At 43.8% G+C, this 16,787-nt stretch overlaps 1 protein-coding gene across 1 annotated transcript in view; it reads right to left on the reverse strand.

Annotated features, from left to right (window-relative positions):
• Positions 1-16,787, reverse strand: part of LOC144698037 (uncharacterized) — a 211,089-nt gene that overhangs the window by 42,498 nt on the left and 151,804 nt on the right. Inside the window, 2 exon segments of the mRNA XM_078569974.1 lie at positions 2,973-3,413; positions 12,461-12,642. Of these exon segments, the coding sequence (XP_078426100.1) occupies positions 2,973-3,413; positions 12,461-12,642 (623 nt within the window).

The raw sequence follows: 16,787 nt of genomic DNA on the forward strand, positions 1-16,787 counted from the left end.
ATTGTTCAGCAAACAGAAAAGCACTCGGCAAGGATGGAATTGGGCCAAGTGCTGGTAAATGGGATTAGGTAGGTAGGTCAGGTGTTTCTCACGTGTCGGTGCAGACTCGATGGGCTGAAGGGCCTCTTCTGCACTGTGTGATTCTGTGAATTCCAACTGAACTGCTCAAGCCCAGGAAGTCCCATCTACTGCCGCACCTTCATGACGACCTCCTTCTCTGTTGGGAAGTAGGATCCATTCCATAGAACACGAGTAATGCAAGAATTATCAAAATGTACAAAAATAAATTTGAGAGAGGAGATTGCAACAACCACAGGGACATCTCACTCCTCAGCATCACAGGGACGTCCTTCACTAGGGTCAGGCTTAAAAGACTCCATCTACTTGCAGAGCGAGTGTATCCAGAAGCACAGTGCGGTTTCTGTGCTGGCAGATCTACAGTGGACATGATCTTCTCCATACGCCAGCTACAAGAGATATGTAGAGAACAGGATAAACCTCTTTACCTTACTTTACTAGATTTCATTAAAGACTTCGACTCCGTCAGCAGGGCAGAACTGTAGAAGATATTGGAGAAACTTGATTGTCCACCAAAGCTGCTCAGTATTATCCACTCCTTTCATGACAACAGGCCATGTACTGTACAGGCTGATGGCAGAATCTATGACAGGTTCAGGGTGAAGAATGAAGTGAAACAGACACCAACACTGGAAACACGAACCCACAACGAGACCTGATAAACATGAATAATAATAACTTCTGTCAGGGAGATAGAACAAGGAGATGTGACATTGAATGGTGAGGTAAGTAATTTAAAGTCCAGAAAGGGGTTGGATTAAATCAGTGCTTCCCACAGTTTCTCCTGATGTGACCCCATTTAAATGATTCAGCTTCATGTGACCCCCAGAGTGAAATTTGTTGAGGGGTGTGACAGTTGTTGAGTGGTTGGGGTGCGGGTGGGGGTGCGGGTGGGGGGGTGATTACTAACAGGTTATTAATGTATTTGGACTCTGATTATTAATATACTAGCCTCCTGATTATAAATCTTATCAGATCATGATTATTGACACAATTGGCAAATGACTATAATGTAATAGGGCCCTGATTATCGCTTCAATAGGATTCTGATAGTTCATTGAAATAATTCTGATTATTAATGTATTTGCATCCTGATTATTGCTGCAACAGGCAGCCTGATTATTAATTCAGTGGAACCATGTTATTAATATAATTAGATCCTGATTAGTAATGTAAAAGGACTCTGATTATTAATGTAATAGGACTCTGATTACTAGTGTAATATGATGCTGATTCTTTATGTAATAGGTCACTGATTAATAACGTAATAGGACACTGACAATGTAATCAGGCACTGATTATTAATGCAATTAGATCCTGATTATGAATATAATAGGACACTGATTATACATGCAACTGGGTGTTGTTAGTATACATGTGAAAACTGTTGTGGTGCTTTTGGATGATGTCACCTAGTGGCAGAATGTAGATGAGAAATTGGAGGGGCCAAGGATAGATCCTTGGGGGACACAAAGTACGAGGACTTTGGAGAGGAAAGGGAGGCTGGAGATGGGGGCAGTTTGCAAAGACAGTGGGGTCAAAATTGTTTTTATTAGGATGGTTGATGATGGTGGATTTAAAGGTGAAGAGGGACAGTACCAAAAGAGAGAGAGAACCATTAACAATCTCATTGAACATGGAAAAGTTGGGCGATCAGCAGTTTAGTGGGAATAGGGTCAGTGGAGCAGAAGTTGGGTCTCATGGACAAGATGAGCATTGAGAGGGCATGAGGAGAGATGGGGAGAAACTGGAGAAAGATGTGGATTCCGGGCTCGGACAAGGGGGATCTTTACAGATAGTTTGGCCTGGAGGGCTAGTGGAAGGGAAGGAAGCAGCAGAGGCAGCTGATCGGATTGTCCCAACCTTAGTGACAAAGAAGCTCCATGAGCTCCTCACACTTCTTGTTGGAGGTGAGGATGGAGGAGACAAGGGACAGGGAGAGCCCTTCGAAAGGAACTAACTTGTCTAAGAGATATCAAAAAGATTTGACACACAGTATATTTCACATAAAATTGATTTATTAACTTTTATTCAGCACACTAACCCCTATAACTGGGCTGGAGTTTATTAAACATCAGCAGAAACAGACCCCAATGAACATGGTTCAGTCCTGGATGCATTTAACAGCAAAATCCAATCACTGTAGTTACTTGTGAACTCGCTGGAGTCCCAGCAGGTGGGATGAGGTAGTGAATCCTTTTCCACACACGGAGCAGGTGAACGGTGTCTCCCCAGAGTGAACTCGCTGGTGTCTCAGCAGGTGGGATGATGAGTGAACCCCTTCTCACACTCAGAGCAATTGAACGGTCACTCCGAGTGTGAACACGTTGATGGTGCCTCAGTTCCCTGAATGTTTATAGCGCTTCCCGCAGTCTGGACATTTAAAAGGTCTCTCTTTAGTGTGAGAATCCTAGTGGGACATCATTTCCCCAGAATCTTAATAGCACTTCCCACACTGGATGCAGGTGAACAGTCTCTCCCCAGTGTGAACTCGCTGGTGTCTCAGCAGGAGAGATGACTGAGTGAATCCCTTCCCACACTCAGAGCAGGTGAACGGCTTCGCCCCAGTGTGACTGTGTCGATGAATTTCCAGCTGGGATGGGTAATTGAATCCTTTCCCCCACTCCCGATAGTTCAACAGTTTCTCCCCAGAGTGACTGCACATGTGTTTCGACAGGCCAGATGATGGGCTGAAGCCGGTCAAAGCTGATTTATTTGACGTTTAGCCAGAATATTAAGGCCTATAACTGTTCTGGAGTTTATTAACATCAGCAGAATCACATCCCAATGCACACGGTTCAGTCCTGGATGTGATTAACAGCAAAATCCAATCACTGTCGTTACTCATGAACTTGCTGGTATGTCAGCAGGGTGGAGGAATCATTGAATCTTACCCCACACTGAGGGCAGGTGAACGGCCTCTCCCCAGTGTGAGTGCGCTGGTGTGCAGTGAGTTGAGATGACCACCTAAAGCCAGTCCCACACTGAGAGCAGCTGAATGGCCTCTCATCAGTGTGAACACGCTGATGGGACATCAGATCCCAGGAGCTTTTATAGCACTTCCCACAGTCTGGGCATTTAAAAGGTCTCTCCCCAGTGTGAACTCGCTGGTGGTTCAGGAGTTTGGATGAATGAGTGAATCCCTTCCCACACTTGGAGCAGGTGAACGGTCTCTCCCCAGTGTGACTGCGCCGATGAGTTTCCAGCTCAGATGGGGTTCTGAATCCCTTCCCACAATCCCCACATTTCCATGGACTCTCCCCGCTGTGACTGTGCTTGTGTCTCGACAGGCCAGATGATCGGCTGAAGCCTCGTCCACACACAGAACACGTGTACGGTTTCTCCCCACTGTGAACGGTGCTTTTTCCCTCCATGTTCAAAATCCGATGATATTCAGGTTTTGATAAATTGGGCGACTCTGTCAGATCCTGATGTGATGTTTGGTTTCAGTTTCCTGAATGAAAATCCTCCCCTTCTAATACCCTGTGGAATTGATTTAAAACAGAAAAAAGGGAGTGAGAGAGAACCCACAAAAACACAAAGGCAGGTTGTGAAATTGAACTGAATGAATCTGGGAATTTGTGGGGCCGGCACTAGGAAAAAGTGACCATGAAAACTGCTGGATTGTCATAAAAACCCAACTGGTTCATTCATGTCCTTCAGGGAAGGGAACCTGCCACCCAGTCTGGGCCTACACAAGACTCTGGCCTCTATAAGAACATAAGAAATAGGAACAAGAAAAGTCCTAACTCCCCGTCGAGCCTGCTCCACCATTCAATACGATCGTGGCTGATCTTGGGCTTCAACTCCAGTTTCGCACCCACTCCCCATATCCCTCGACTCCCTGAGAGACCAAAAATCTCTCCATCTCAGCCGGAAATATATTCAATGATGGAGCATCCACAACTCGCTGGGCTGGAGAATTCTTTGTGACAAAGAGAGAGACAGAAAAAGAGAGAGGGGAGTGGGAGAGACAGAGAGAGATGGTTAGTGAACAAAGCACAAGATGCAGTGAACAAAATCCAAGCACATGGGATTGGGGTAATATACTACTATGGATTGAGAATTGGTGAGCAGACAGGAAACAGAGAGTCGGAATAAATGTCTCATTCTCAGGATGACAGGCTGTTACTTGTGGGGTACCCCAAGGATCAATGCTTGGCCCACAGCCGTTCACAAACTATAGAAATGATTTGAAGGCACCCATTTAAGAAGCACCCATATTTTCACATTCTCATCCTTGTTTTCCTCCATGGTTGTGCTCATTCCTATCTCTGTAACCTCCTCCAGCCTCACAATCCCCCCCGAGATATCTGCGCTCCTCGAATTCCGACTTCCTGAGAATTCCTGATTATAATCACTCCATCACTGATTGTCACTCCATCAGTTTCCAAGGCCTAAGCTCTGGAATTCCCTCCCTAAACCTCTCCACCTCTCTACATCATAGCATCCTTTAGGATGCTCCTTCAAACCAACCTATTTGACCAAACTATTGGTCACCTGCATGAATACCTCCTTGTGTGGCTCAGTGTCAAACCTTGTTTTGTAACATTTCTGTGAAATGCCTTGGAAAACTGAATAACAATAAATGTGCAATATAAACACAAATTGTTGTTGTCGATTTGGACATATATCACTGTTCCTTCATCATCACTGGGTGAATAACCTGTAACTCCTTACCTAACAACATTGTGTGAGCACCTTCACCACTCGGACTGCAGCAGTTCAAGAAGGTCAAACATCATCTTCTCCACAAGCAACTGGGGGTCACAATAGGCTCTGTTATCTGTGGACAGTGAAACAGAGTTAACATTTCAGGGTTCACAGAATGAATTACAGGGGATAAAAATGGTGCAGAATTTGATGCTCAATGTAAGTTCAGAAGTGGAAGAGAAATGGACGATAGCGCAGGAAAAACAATTCCTGACTGTGAAAGATACTGTGGGAAGATAAAGCTGGTAAGACAGCAGCGCATGGTCTGGGGATGGGCAGCAGTGGAAACCTCATTTAGACACAGTGGGCAGAAGTTACAGTAAAATCCTAAACATACATCCTAAACAAACACTACACGCAGTATTAGAGACAGAGGATGTCAGGCAATGGTAGAGAGGTGATCAGGGAGGGAAGAGGTGAAACAGAGCAATGGATGGACATGGATTCAGGTCCACAGTGAGGGAGTCACACCAGCCCCAGAGCCATGGAACCTCTCACATATACAAAGCATAGAACTAAAAACTGTAGCTGAAAGGTGAAAATACTCAGCTCTGAAACAATTTAACAGTTTTCAATTTAAAATCTCCTGCTGGAGCCTGCAGCTGGAAAGCTATCAGAAGCACTGGAGTCAGAGAAAAATCTCCCAGTTGAGGAAATACCCGGGGAGCGGGGTGATGTCACAGTGTAATTGTCGATGTGTGATGATGTCACAGAGTAATTGTCGATGTGTGATGATGTCATAAACACAGAACATCTGGGTTTGTACAAACCAGTCATCACTACACATTATGAAGGATGTGAAGGTCCTGAAGTTTAGATGAGGTAGTTAAAGAAAAACTATTTCCATTAACTGATCGTAAAATGGTTATGGGAGACAGTTTAAAGAGTTTGGGAAGATCTACTAGAGGGATATAAGGAAGAAACTTTACACAGTGAGCGGTAATGACCTGAAACTCAATGCTTACACTCAGAGACCGATAATATCCAGGTCCTGATGAATCGAGTGATTCTTGCTGACTCTCGTGTGATGTTTGGTTTGAATTTCCCACCTGCAAAATCTCATCTTCTAGTATCCTGTAATTGGAGATTACAAAATCCATCATTGTCAGTGCAGGGTAGAAATTGAGAAGAGACAAACGTTTCTCTTGGTTTGAGTTTGCTGCGTGTAAATCCTCCCCTTCTAACCCCCTGTCAAAGGAATTTCCAAAATCCATCCCTGTCAGTCCAGGTTAGAAATTCACAACATTCTCTCCTCCTGCTACCTGGACCAGGATGACCGCGCATGCGCCCTGCTGCACATTGCCCCCTAAAAAGATGGCGGCCGTTACCCCGGGCCTGGCGAAGGGAGAAATCCAGACTTTTTCGGCCCGTTCTCTACAAACGCAAGACCGGTACCTTGTTGTTTGTGGTCTGCGGCCTGCACTGTGTCTTTATGAAGCCTCCGTGCCCACTCCGCTAGCTCCATTCCTCCTCACACACCCACTAACTCTGTTAGTTTGCTCCGCTCGACATTCTCTCACCCGTTCTGAGCAGCTTCAGTCACAGACCAGCACTGCGCATGCTCGTGAAAGAGACAATAGTGCGCATGCTCCAATCACACACCGTAATGCGCATGTGTGGGGAGCTGCTGTAATGAGGATAGAGCACATTCTGTACCGCGGTGAATGCTGGGTGACCGCTCCGCCATTGAAGGCTAACATTGTAGAATGAAACTGAAGTCCAGTAATTAGAATACGATGGGTGCCATCGAGACAAGGTATAAATTCTTCGAATGAATTGATACAGCAAGTAAAATGCTCTGGACTCCACATAATTCTCCCCTGGGTGTTATGAACAGCTGAACAAATACCCTGCAGTTAGATCTGAACTCGATGCAGGCTTAGCAGATGGATTATTTTTCACCAGACATGGAACATTTAAACCCTGCCAACAGGAATGCTCTGTCAGAGGATTTAATCCTTTGAATTTTAAAGTTGGTGTGTTTACTGCTTTGCAAACTGAATAAATCGCTTCACACATATGAAGTATCTGGATGGTCTTGTACTGGTGTGACTGTGTTAATGAGTCAGTAATTGGGACAATGGAATGAACCATTTGCATTTTCAGCTTGTGCACGTGAGTTTACTTACACATTTTCAGCTGAAACATCGATCTCAAGCCTTATGGCTTCCACATTCTTTGTGGAATAATTAGTTAAAGAAAATCAAAATGCTGCAGATGCTGGCTTTCTGAAATAGAAAAAACAGAAAATGCTGGAATTCTCAGCAGGTCTGGTCGCGCCTCTGGAGAGAAAAACATAGCTTTTATTTCAGGTCTGTAACATTTCATCAGAACTGCACTCCATCAGTGCACAGGTCTGGCAGGTCAGGAATTGAAACCTAAAATGGGCTTTGGTACAATATCAGACAAGACACCAAAAGGCTCGAAGTGAGAATCTATTGTATGACAGGTGGTTCCTGGTGACATGGATGTGTCTGCAGTGGGTGAGATCAGACTGGTTCCATGTTTCCATAATCAATGTCCTACCTGCTCTTTTCGAAGAGTAAAATTGATAGAAAACAACTGTCATTCCAGTATTGACAATCTGAAGCTTTAACTCGCTGAGTCAGTTTAAGATAGCTTGCAGGTTTTGATTGTGTGAGCCTCTATTGTATGATTGGTAGGAATTTGGAAGGTAGCCGAAAGGTTAGTGCTTTAAGACCATCAGGGACGAAGCCTTTGCTGTTTTCTCCCATCATCATTCATTGTCACACAGTTCCAGGATAACAACTGGCATTTTGGCTGCAAGAAAATATTCGCCAAACATTGCCAACTCTACTTTTATGCAATGGATTCCCAAACTGACAGTGTTTTTTTCATGAATATTCATTTCAGATATAATGAGAAAACAATCAAACCTACCATGTACCTACGTGTAACCCATTTGAAATCTATGAAGTTATTGGATTTGAACAAACCCATCAATAATTCCCTCGTCCTCAGCTCCACAGTGAGTGAGGCAGGGAAAAGAAGAAAAGCAGCTATATTCCTGCCCCGCAGTCTCCAATCACCCGCTGCCAGCAGAAAGCGGCGACTGCAGCTTCAATCAGCGGGTTACTGCCCATCCCTGGGACACAAGATACTCCAACGCGGGCCAAACCTCCCAATACACCGAGCACAGGCTCAGGAAAACTCAGGTGGATTATATCCCGATCACTAAACCTCCGAGCAGCATTTACAGAATACCCGAGTGAGTGAGTCACAAATAAAAGTCACACCAACTTTGTATATCTTTTCAATAAAAATGCTTTCATTTTTTTGAAAAGCGGACCATTGTGAATCTGAAAGTGAGCACCATGGGATTAGTGTTACCGTGTCACTTGCTTTCCATTATTTGTCCATCATGTTAGCAATTCAAATTGTGTTGGATATTGAAGCGAACTCCATTTCAAAATGAGGGCACAAAGCAGGTAAATATTAAATCCAGAAACAAATCCTGAGGAAAATGGACCCCAGTGTTTGGAAGGAGGTGCAGCTAAGAAGCGGAAGCTGTGAATAATGCTATTGATTATTGAGTGGAAAGCAGTGGTCAATTATCATGGCCGAGTGGTTAAATGGATGGTTTCAAAATCTATTGGGGTTTACCCAGGTAGAATCAAATCTTACCAACTGATCATTATGCTGATTTCAACCAGGTGTCCGCAGAACTAACTATCGGGTCAATGGGAGGAAATGCATTTAAAAATCGTCTTTAGCTCTGAAGAGGAGTCAAACGGACTCGAAACGTTGAATCTGTTTCTCTCTCCAACAGCTGCTGCCAGACCTGTTGAGTTTTCCAGCATTTTCTGTTTTTACTTCATATTTCCAGCATCCACAGCATTTTTCTTTTGTCCACAATTTCTCGTGATTTTTTGACTCTAAGGGAATGCAGGGCCATCGGGATCGGGTGGGAAATTGGTGTTTGGACTGGGGATCCGCCATGATCTTATTAAGTGACGGGGGAGGCTTGTGGGGCCTTATGAAGTATTGTTGCAGCTTTGCTTCTGTTCTATTTCAGTATCAATACCAGCCAAGGCGATGGGGAGTAACAGCCTGAGCTTGATAGTGTGGTCGAGCAGTCTAAGGTGCTGGATCGTGCTTCTACTTTCTGTGGAGGCATCGGTTTGAAGCTTACAGTAACCAAACTTGCACTTTCGGAACTCCCATTGGTCGAAGAAGTGCCAGCCTAAAGTTGGAGCAGGTGTGTGCGGTGTTTTATTTTAACAGGAAGAGCGAGGAGAGACGATAAAAATATAAATTGCTGTGCAGAAAAGGCGAGTTGGCAAAGTCGCTGAATTCCTCTTCCATCGGCTGGCACGGACACCAGAGGCCGCATGTCCTCCTCCTCTGCTGTCCCCATCTATGCTTGTATACTATAGGGCCAGTCGTCATCGCAGAGTGGTGAAAGCCACTGAGTCCAAATATATTGGTCATTCCCGTTTTTTTTACTATGCCTGGTTTTAACTATGTCTACAGTGTTAATTATTGGTTAAATGGAATAAAATCCATGCAAACACTCGGGCATTTTCCTATTTCTGGTCATTCACGAAACTTACAGTTGGAACTGGAAAATAAAGTTATTGGTCATGCTTGCTGTCTGGGTGTTTGTCTCTCCTTAGAAACAATCCCTTGCCCTCCGTCACTCTTGGTGTAAATGTCTGTGTGTGTTCCTTTGTGTGTGTCAAAGTGGTCCAGTTCCCGAGGGGGTGAACACATGTTTACCATCACAATCTTTATTCACAATAGTTGTGCATCTTCAGATTAAAATGTTACAGACAAAAATGTCGGGATGAAAAATGCAAGAGAGAGTTTGCAATGTTTGGATGGAGATGCAGCTGGGAAGAGGAAGATGTGAATGATGTTATTGATGATTGAGAGGAATGTATTGCAACCTTGGGGCTTTTGTAGGTCGATTACCTTCTACACTTTGAAATTCAGAACAAGTTGAGGCTCCAGGTGGAAAGCAACAGTTGTTTACATATATGTTGTGATATGAATTACTGTTCCCGTATAGCCTGCTAGCTCAGTCGGCAGAGTATGTGACTCTTAATCTCAAGGTTGCGGGTTCAAGCCTTGCTTTTAACGCCAACCCAATCCCTGCGGCAGCTGTGAAACTTACAAGGCAGACATTAACCACTGAAAGCAGCCGATGCTCATAAAATTCAAGTCACTGTCATGTTGCATATCTTTCTGCTTCTGCCCCTCCAGCTCCCTCTGCCCGTCCAGCTCCCAGGTCAATTAGCTGCTTGATGCAGACCCAGTCAGTTGATGGGAATGGAAGACACAATACCATAGATTTGCAGACCATAGAGTAAAAAGACACCAGGATCTCATCTTCCTGATTCTCCCAGATACTGATCACAGTAATGTGCACAGTGCCGATTATGCACAGTCACACTCTCCTTCCAGTCTTGTCTACGTTGTTCAGCTTTGAAATTGCTCATATTTTCACACTGAATTTCAATGTGAAGAAAGCAGAGCTGTCGTTGGCTGAAGAATTGGTTTGTCTTGAGTCTAAACATGCAGTTTTGAGATAAAAGAGATCTGAAATATTTTTTAAATGGTGAAAGCAGCGTAGATAAGCCACACCGGAAGAAGACTTGACAGCTTTTCTGGTGGTCCAGTGGTTAGGATTCGGTGTTTTTAGCGCCTCAGGTGGTGTTGGATTCTTGGTCAGGGAATGAAGATTTATTGATCTTGTGAAATGGTTATAAACGAGTGTTGCGAATTTATTTATTGAAAACATTTAACATTTGCACCGGAGTCAGTGGAAGGGGAGTTGGAGTTTTGCCTCAGAGCACAAAATGTCACATTGGGAACAGGTCAAGAACGAACACAGTCGCGGAGTGAAGAAATGAAAGAAGGAGAAGAGAAGGGCTGGTTGTAGAGCACTGACAATAGAGATGGTGGTGCCAGGCAAAATATGGGTGGGAGAAGGATATATTTTGCTGATTCCTGTTTGCACTGGCACAGATATTACTCCTGATCGACCAAACAATCAGAACTACTCTTTGAAAGCAGTACACAAGGCCGAATGGCCTCTTCCGATGTTGCAACTTTCTGTAGTTTTATGTTTTCCAACACCACGACTGCTTCTTTCACAATAATTCTGCCATTTTATAGTCCACTCCAGCGAGATGTAATTTCTTACCTTGGAATCGGCTCCTTTGAAACCTAAATACGGAGCAAATTCAGTGAGTTTCCTTGTCATTTCCAGCCCGAGATTTGTCACGAGACTAATTGAGCGACACATTAATGGTGCCAATCCTTCACTGGAGCCCACCACGTCCAAAGAGCACTGTTATCATCAGCCTGTCATATGCCTTCCTACAGTACACCTGCCGATCAATAACAGCTTATCACAACTCTGCTTTCTTCACATTGAAATCCAGTGTGAAAATATGAACAATTTCAAAGCTGAACAACGTACACAAGACTGGAAGGAAAGTGTTACTGTGGATAATCGGCACTGTACACATTCCTGTAATCAGTATCTGGGAGAATCAGGAAGATGAGATCCTGGTGTCTTTTTACTCAATGGTCTGCAAACCGATCGTATTGTGTCTTACATTCCCATGAACTGACTGTGTCTGAATCAAGCAGCTAATTGACCTGGGAGCTGGGCGTGAAGAGGGATATGGAGGGGCAGAAGCAGAAATAGATGCAACAAGACAATGATTTGATTTTTTTGTGCATCGGTTGCTTTCAGTGTTTAATGTCTGCCTTGTACGTTTCACAGCTGCCGCAGGGATTGGGTTGGCGTTAAAAGCAGCAAGATTAAAAGCAAAAGTGAAGCTCGAACCTAAGATTAAGGTTGGCATGCTCTGCCGACTGAACTAGCCGGCATATAGAAAAATCCATCCATATACCAACATACATGGAAACAACTGTTGCTTTCCACCAGGAGCCTCAGATTGTTCTGAATTTCCAAGTGAAGAAGGTCATCGACCTACAAAAGCTCCAAGGTTGTAATGCATTCCTCTCAATCATCAATAACATCATTCACATCTTCCATTTCTTAGCTGCACCTCCTTCCAAACATCGCAAACTCCTCTTGCATCTTTCATCCTGACATTTTTGTCTGTAACATTTTAACGTGAAGCTGCACAACTATTGTGAATAAAGTTTGTGATGGTAAAAATGTGTTCACCCCCTCGGGAACTGAACCACTTTGACACACACAGAGGAACACAAACAGACAGAAACACCGAGACAGAGGGCAAGGGATTGTTTCTAAGGAGAGACAAACACCCAGACAGCAAGCATGACCAATAACTTTATTTTCCAGTTCCAACTGTAAGTTTCGTGAATGACCAGAAATAGGAAAACGCCCGAGTGTTTTCATGCATTTTATTCCATTTAACCAATAATAAACTCTGTAGACACACAATTAAAACCAGGCAGAGTAATGAACGGGAAAGACCAATGGATTTGGACTCAATGGCTTTAACCACTCGGCGATGACGACTGGCCCTATGGTATACAAGCATAGATGGGGACAGCAGAGGAGGAGGACATGCGGCCTCTGGTGTCCGTGCCGGCCGTTGGAAGAGGAATTCAGCGACTTTGACAACCCGCCTTTTCTACACAGCAATTTATATTTTTATTGTCTCTCCTCGCTCTTCCTGTTAAAATAAAACACCGCACACACCTGCTCCAACTTTAGGCTGGCATTTCTTCGACCAATGGGAGTTCTGAAAGTGCAATTTTGGTAACTATAAGCTTCAAACCGACGCCTCCACCGAAAGTAGAAGTACAATCGAGCACCTAGACTGCTCGGCCACACTATCAAGCTCAGGCTGTTACTCCCCATCGCCTTGTCTGGTATTGATACTGAAATAGAACAGAAGCAAAGCAGCAACAATACATCATAAGGCCCCACAAGCCTCCGCCGTCACCTTTTGAGATTATGGCGGATCCCCAGCCCCAACAGCAATTTCCCACCCGATCCTGATGGCCCTTCATTCCCTTAGAGTTCAAAAATCAGGAGAATTTTTGGATAAAAGCAAAATGCTGTGGATGCTGAAAATATGAAATAAAAACAGAAAATGCTGGAAAACTCAGTGGTCTGGCAGCATCTGTGGAGAGAGAAACAGATTCAAAGTTTCGAGTCCGTATGACCCTTCTTCAGAGCTAAAGATGATTTTTTGGATGTTTTTCCTTCCATTGATCCGATAGATCTGTAGACAACTGGTTGAAATCAGCAATAATGAGAACCACAGTCGGTAATTCTTGACTCTGCCTGGGGAAACCCGAACGGATTTTGAAACCATCCATTTAACCACTCGGCCATGATGATTGACCAAGGGCCCACTGCTTTCCACTCAATAATCAATATCATCATTCACAGCTTCCGCTTCTCAGCTGCACCTCCTTCCAAACATTGGGATCCATTTTTCTCAGGATTTGTTCCTGGATGTAATATTTAGCTGCGTTGTGCCCTTATTTTGAAATGGGATTCGCTTCAATAGCGAACACAAACTAAACTCCAAATCTGACCGACAAACAATGGAAAACATGTCGCTCGGTAACACTAATCACATGGTACTCATTTTCAGATTCACAAGAGCCGGATTTTCATTAAAATGAAAGAATTTTGTAGTGAAAAGATTTAGAAAGTTGGTGTGACTTTTATTTGTGACTCACTCACTCGATGTTCTGTAAATGCTCCTCGGAGGCTTAGTAAACAGCATATAATCTACCTGCATTTTCCTGAGCCTGTGCTCGGTGTATTGGGAGGTTTGGGCTGAGTTGGAATATCTTGTGTCCCAGGGATGGGCAGTAACCCGCTTATTGAAGCTGCAGTTGCTGCTTTCTGCTGGCAGCGGGTGAGTGGAGAGTGTGGGACCTGAATATTGCTGCTTTTCTTCTTTTCCCTGTCTCACTCACTGTGGAGCTGAGGACGTGATAATTATTGATGGGTTTGTTTGAATGTAATAACTTCATAGATTTCAATGGGTTAGACGTAGTTACATGGTAGGTTTGATTGTTTTCTCATTAAATTTCAAATGGATATTCATTAAAAAAAACACTGTTAGTTTGGGAATCCATTGCTTAAAAGTAGAGTTGGCAATGTTTGGTGAATATTTTCTTGTAGCCAAAGTTCCAATTGTCATCCTGGAACTTTGTGACAATGAATGATCATGGGGAGAAAACAGCAAAAGCCTCGTTCCTGATGGTCTTAAACCACCAACCTTTCGTTTACCTGCCAAATTCCTACCAGTCATACAACAGAGACACAAACAAAAAAAAAAATCTGCAAGATATCTTAAACTAAGTCAGCTATTTAAAGCTTCAGATTGTCAACACCGGAATGACATTTGTTTTCTATTAGTTTCACTCTTCGAAAAGAACAGGTGGGACATTGATTGATGGAAACATGGAAAAGGTCTGATCCTACCCACTGCAGACACATCCATGTCACCAGCAACCAGCTGTCGCACAACAGATTCTCCTTTCGAGGCTTTCGGTGTCTTGTCTGCTTTTGTCCAAAAGCCCATTTTAGGTTTTAGTTACTATCTGCCCGATTTGTGCACTGATGTAGTGCAGTCCTGATGAAAAGTTACAGACCAGATATAAAAACAGCGTTGTTCTCTCCAGAGACGCTACCAGACCTGCCGAGAATTCCAGAATTTTCTGGTTTATTTTATTTCAGAAAGCCAACATCTGAAGCATTTTGATTTTCTTTAACTAATTAGTGCTAAGAATGTGGAATCCATTCCCAGAAGAGTTTAAGATCCATGTTTCAGGTGAAAATGTGTACTTAAACTCATGTACACAAGCTGAAAAAGGAAAAGAACTCACTCTATCGTCCCAATTACTGACACAGCAACACAGTCACACCAGTGGGAGACCAACCAGATATTTCACATGTGTAAAGGGATTTATTCAGTTTACAAAGCAGTAAACACACCAACTTTAAAATTCAAAGGATTTAATCCACAGTCAGAGCATTCCTACTGGCAAGACACGGTTTTAATGTTCCATGTATGGTGAAAAATACCCCATCTTAGTACAGGGGTTTGTTCTGCTGGTCATTACATTCAGGTGAGACTTTATGGCGGATATAGAGCATTTTAATTGCTATAACCAATTAATTCGACAATTTCATATCCTGGCCCTATGGCACCCATCGTATTCTGATTACTGAACTTGGGTTTCGATTTTACAATTTTACCGTTCAATGGCGGAGTGCACACCCAGCATTCGCTGCGGGACAGAATGTGCCCTATCCTCATTACAGCAGCAACTCCGCACGTGCGCATTGCTGTGTGTGTGTGTGTGTGTGTGTGTGTGTCTGTGCTTGAAGCATGCGCATTGCGGGCTGTTTCACGAGCATGTGCAGTGCTGGTCTGTGACTGCAGCTGCTCAGAGTGGCTGAGTGAATGTCGAGCGGAGCAAACTAACAGAGTTAGTGGGTGTGTGAGGACGAATGGAGCCAGCGGAGTGGGCAGGGAGGCTTCATAAAGACACAGTTCAGGCCGAAGACCCGAAATAACAAGGTATCGGTCTTGTGTTTGGAGAAAACGGGCCGAAAACGTCTGGATTTCTCCCTTCGCCAGGCCCGGGGTAACGGCCGCCATCTTTATAGGGGGCAATGTGCAGCAGGGCGCATGCGCGGTCATCCTGGTCCAGGTAGCAGGAGGAGAAAATATTGTGAATTTCTATCCTGGTCTGACAGGGATTGATTTTGGAAACTCCTTTTACAGGGGGTTAGAAGGGGAGAATTTATACGAAGTCAGCTCAGACCAAGAAAAATGTTTGTCTCTTCTCAATTTCTATCCTGCACTGACAATGACGGATTTTGTAAATTCCATTTAAAGGATACCAGAAGATGAGGTTTTGTAGATTGGAAATTCAAACCAATCATCACATCAGAGTCAGCAAGAATCACTTGATTCATCCCAACCTGGATATTATCGGTCTCTGAGTGTAAGCATTGACTTCCAGGTCATTACCGCTCACTGTGTGAACTTTTTTCCTCATATCCCCCTTGTAGATCTTCACAAAATCTTTAAACTGTCTCCCATAACCCTTTTATGATCAGTTAACGGAAATCGTTTTTCTTTATCTACCTCATATATACCTCAGGACCCTCCCATCCTTCATAATGTGTGGTGATCACTGGTTTGTACAGACCCAGATGTTCTGTGTCCGTGTGTGTGACATCATCGCAAATCGACAATTACACGGTGACAACATCCTGCTCCCTGGGTATTTCCTCAACTGGGAGATTTTTCTCTGATTCCAGTGCTTCTGATATCTTTCCAGCTGCAGGCTCCAGCAGGAGATTTTAAAATTGAAAACTGAAATTGTTTCAGAGGTGAGTATTTTTCACTACTCAGGTACAACTTTTAGTTTAGGTTTTAGTTCTACGCTCTGTATCTGTGAGAGGTTCCATGGCTCTGGGGCTGGTGTGACTCGTTTACTGTGGATCTGAATCCATGTCCATCTATTGCTCTGTTTCACCTCTGCCCTCCCTGATCACCTCTCCACCATTGTCTAACTCCCTCTGTCCCTAATACTGGGTGTATTTTAGCTCTGTTTAGGGTTTTACTGCTACTTCTACCAACGGTGTCTCAATGAGGTTTCCTCTTCTGTCCATTCCCCGACCATGTGCTGCTGGCTTACCAGCTTTATCTTCCCACAGTCCCTTTCATAATCAGAAATTGATTTTCCTGCACTATAGTCCATTCCTCTTCCACTTCTGAACTTATGTTGACCATCAAATTCTGCAGCATGTTTATTCCTTGGAATTCATTCTGCACACCCTGAAACATTAATTCTGTTTCATTCCCCACAGATACCAGCAAATATTGCCAATCCCCAGTTGCCTGTGGGGAAGATGATGTTTGACCTTGAACCGCTGCAGTCCGTGTGGTGAAGGTGCTCCCACAATGCTGTCAGTTAAGGAGTTACAGGTTATTCACCCAGTGGTGATGAAGGAACAGTGATATTTGTCCAAATCAACAACAACA

Source organism: Cetorhinus maximus, chromosome 23 (assembly GCF_964194155.1).
Source record: "Cetorhinus maximus chromosome 23, sCetMax3.hap1.1, whole genome shotgun sequence".
Lineage (NCBI taxonomy): Eukaryota > Metazoa > Chordata > Chondrichthyes > Lamniformes > Cetorhinidae > Cetorhinus > Cetorhinus maximus.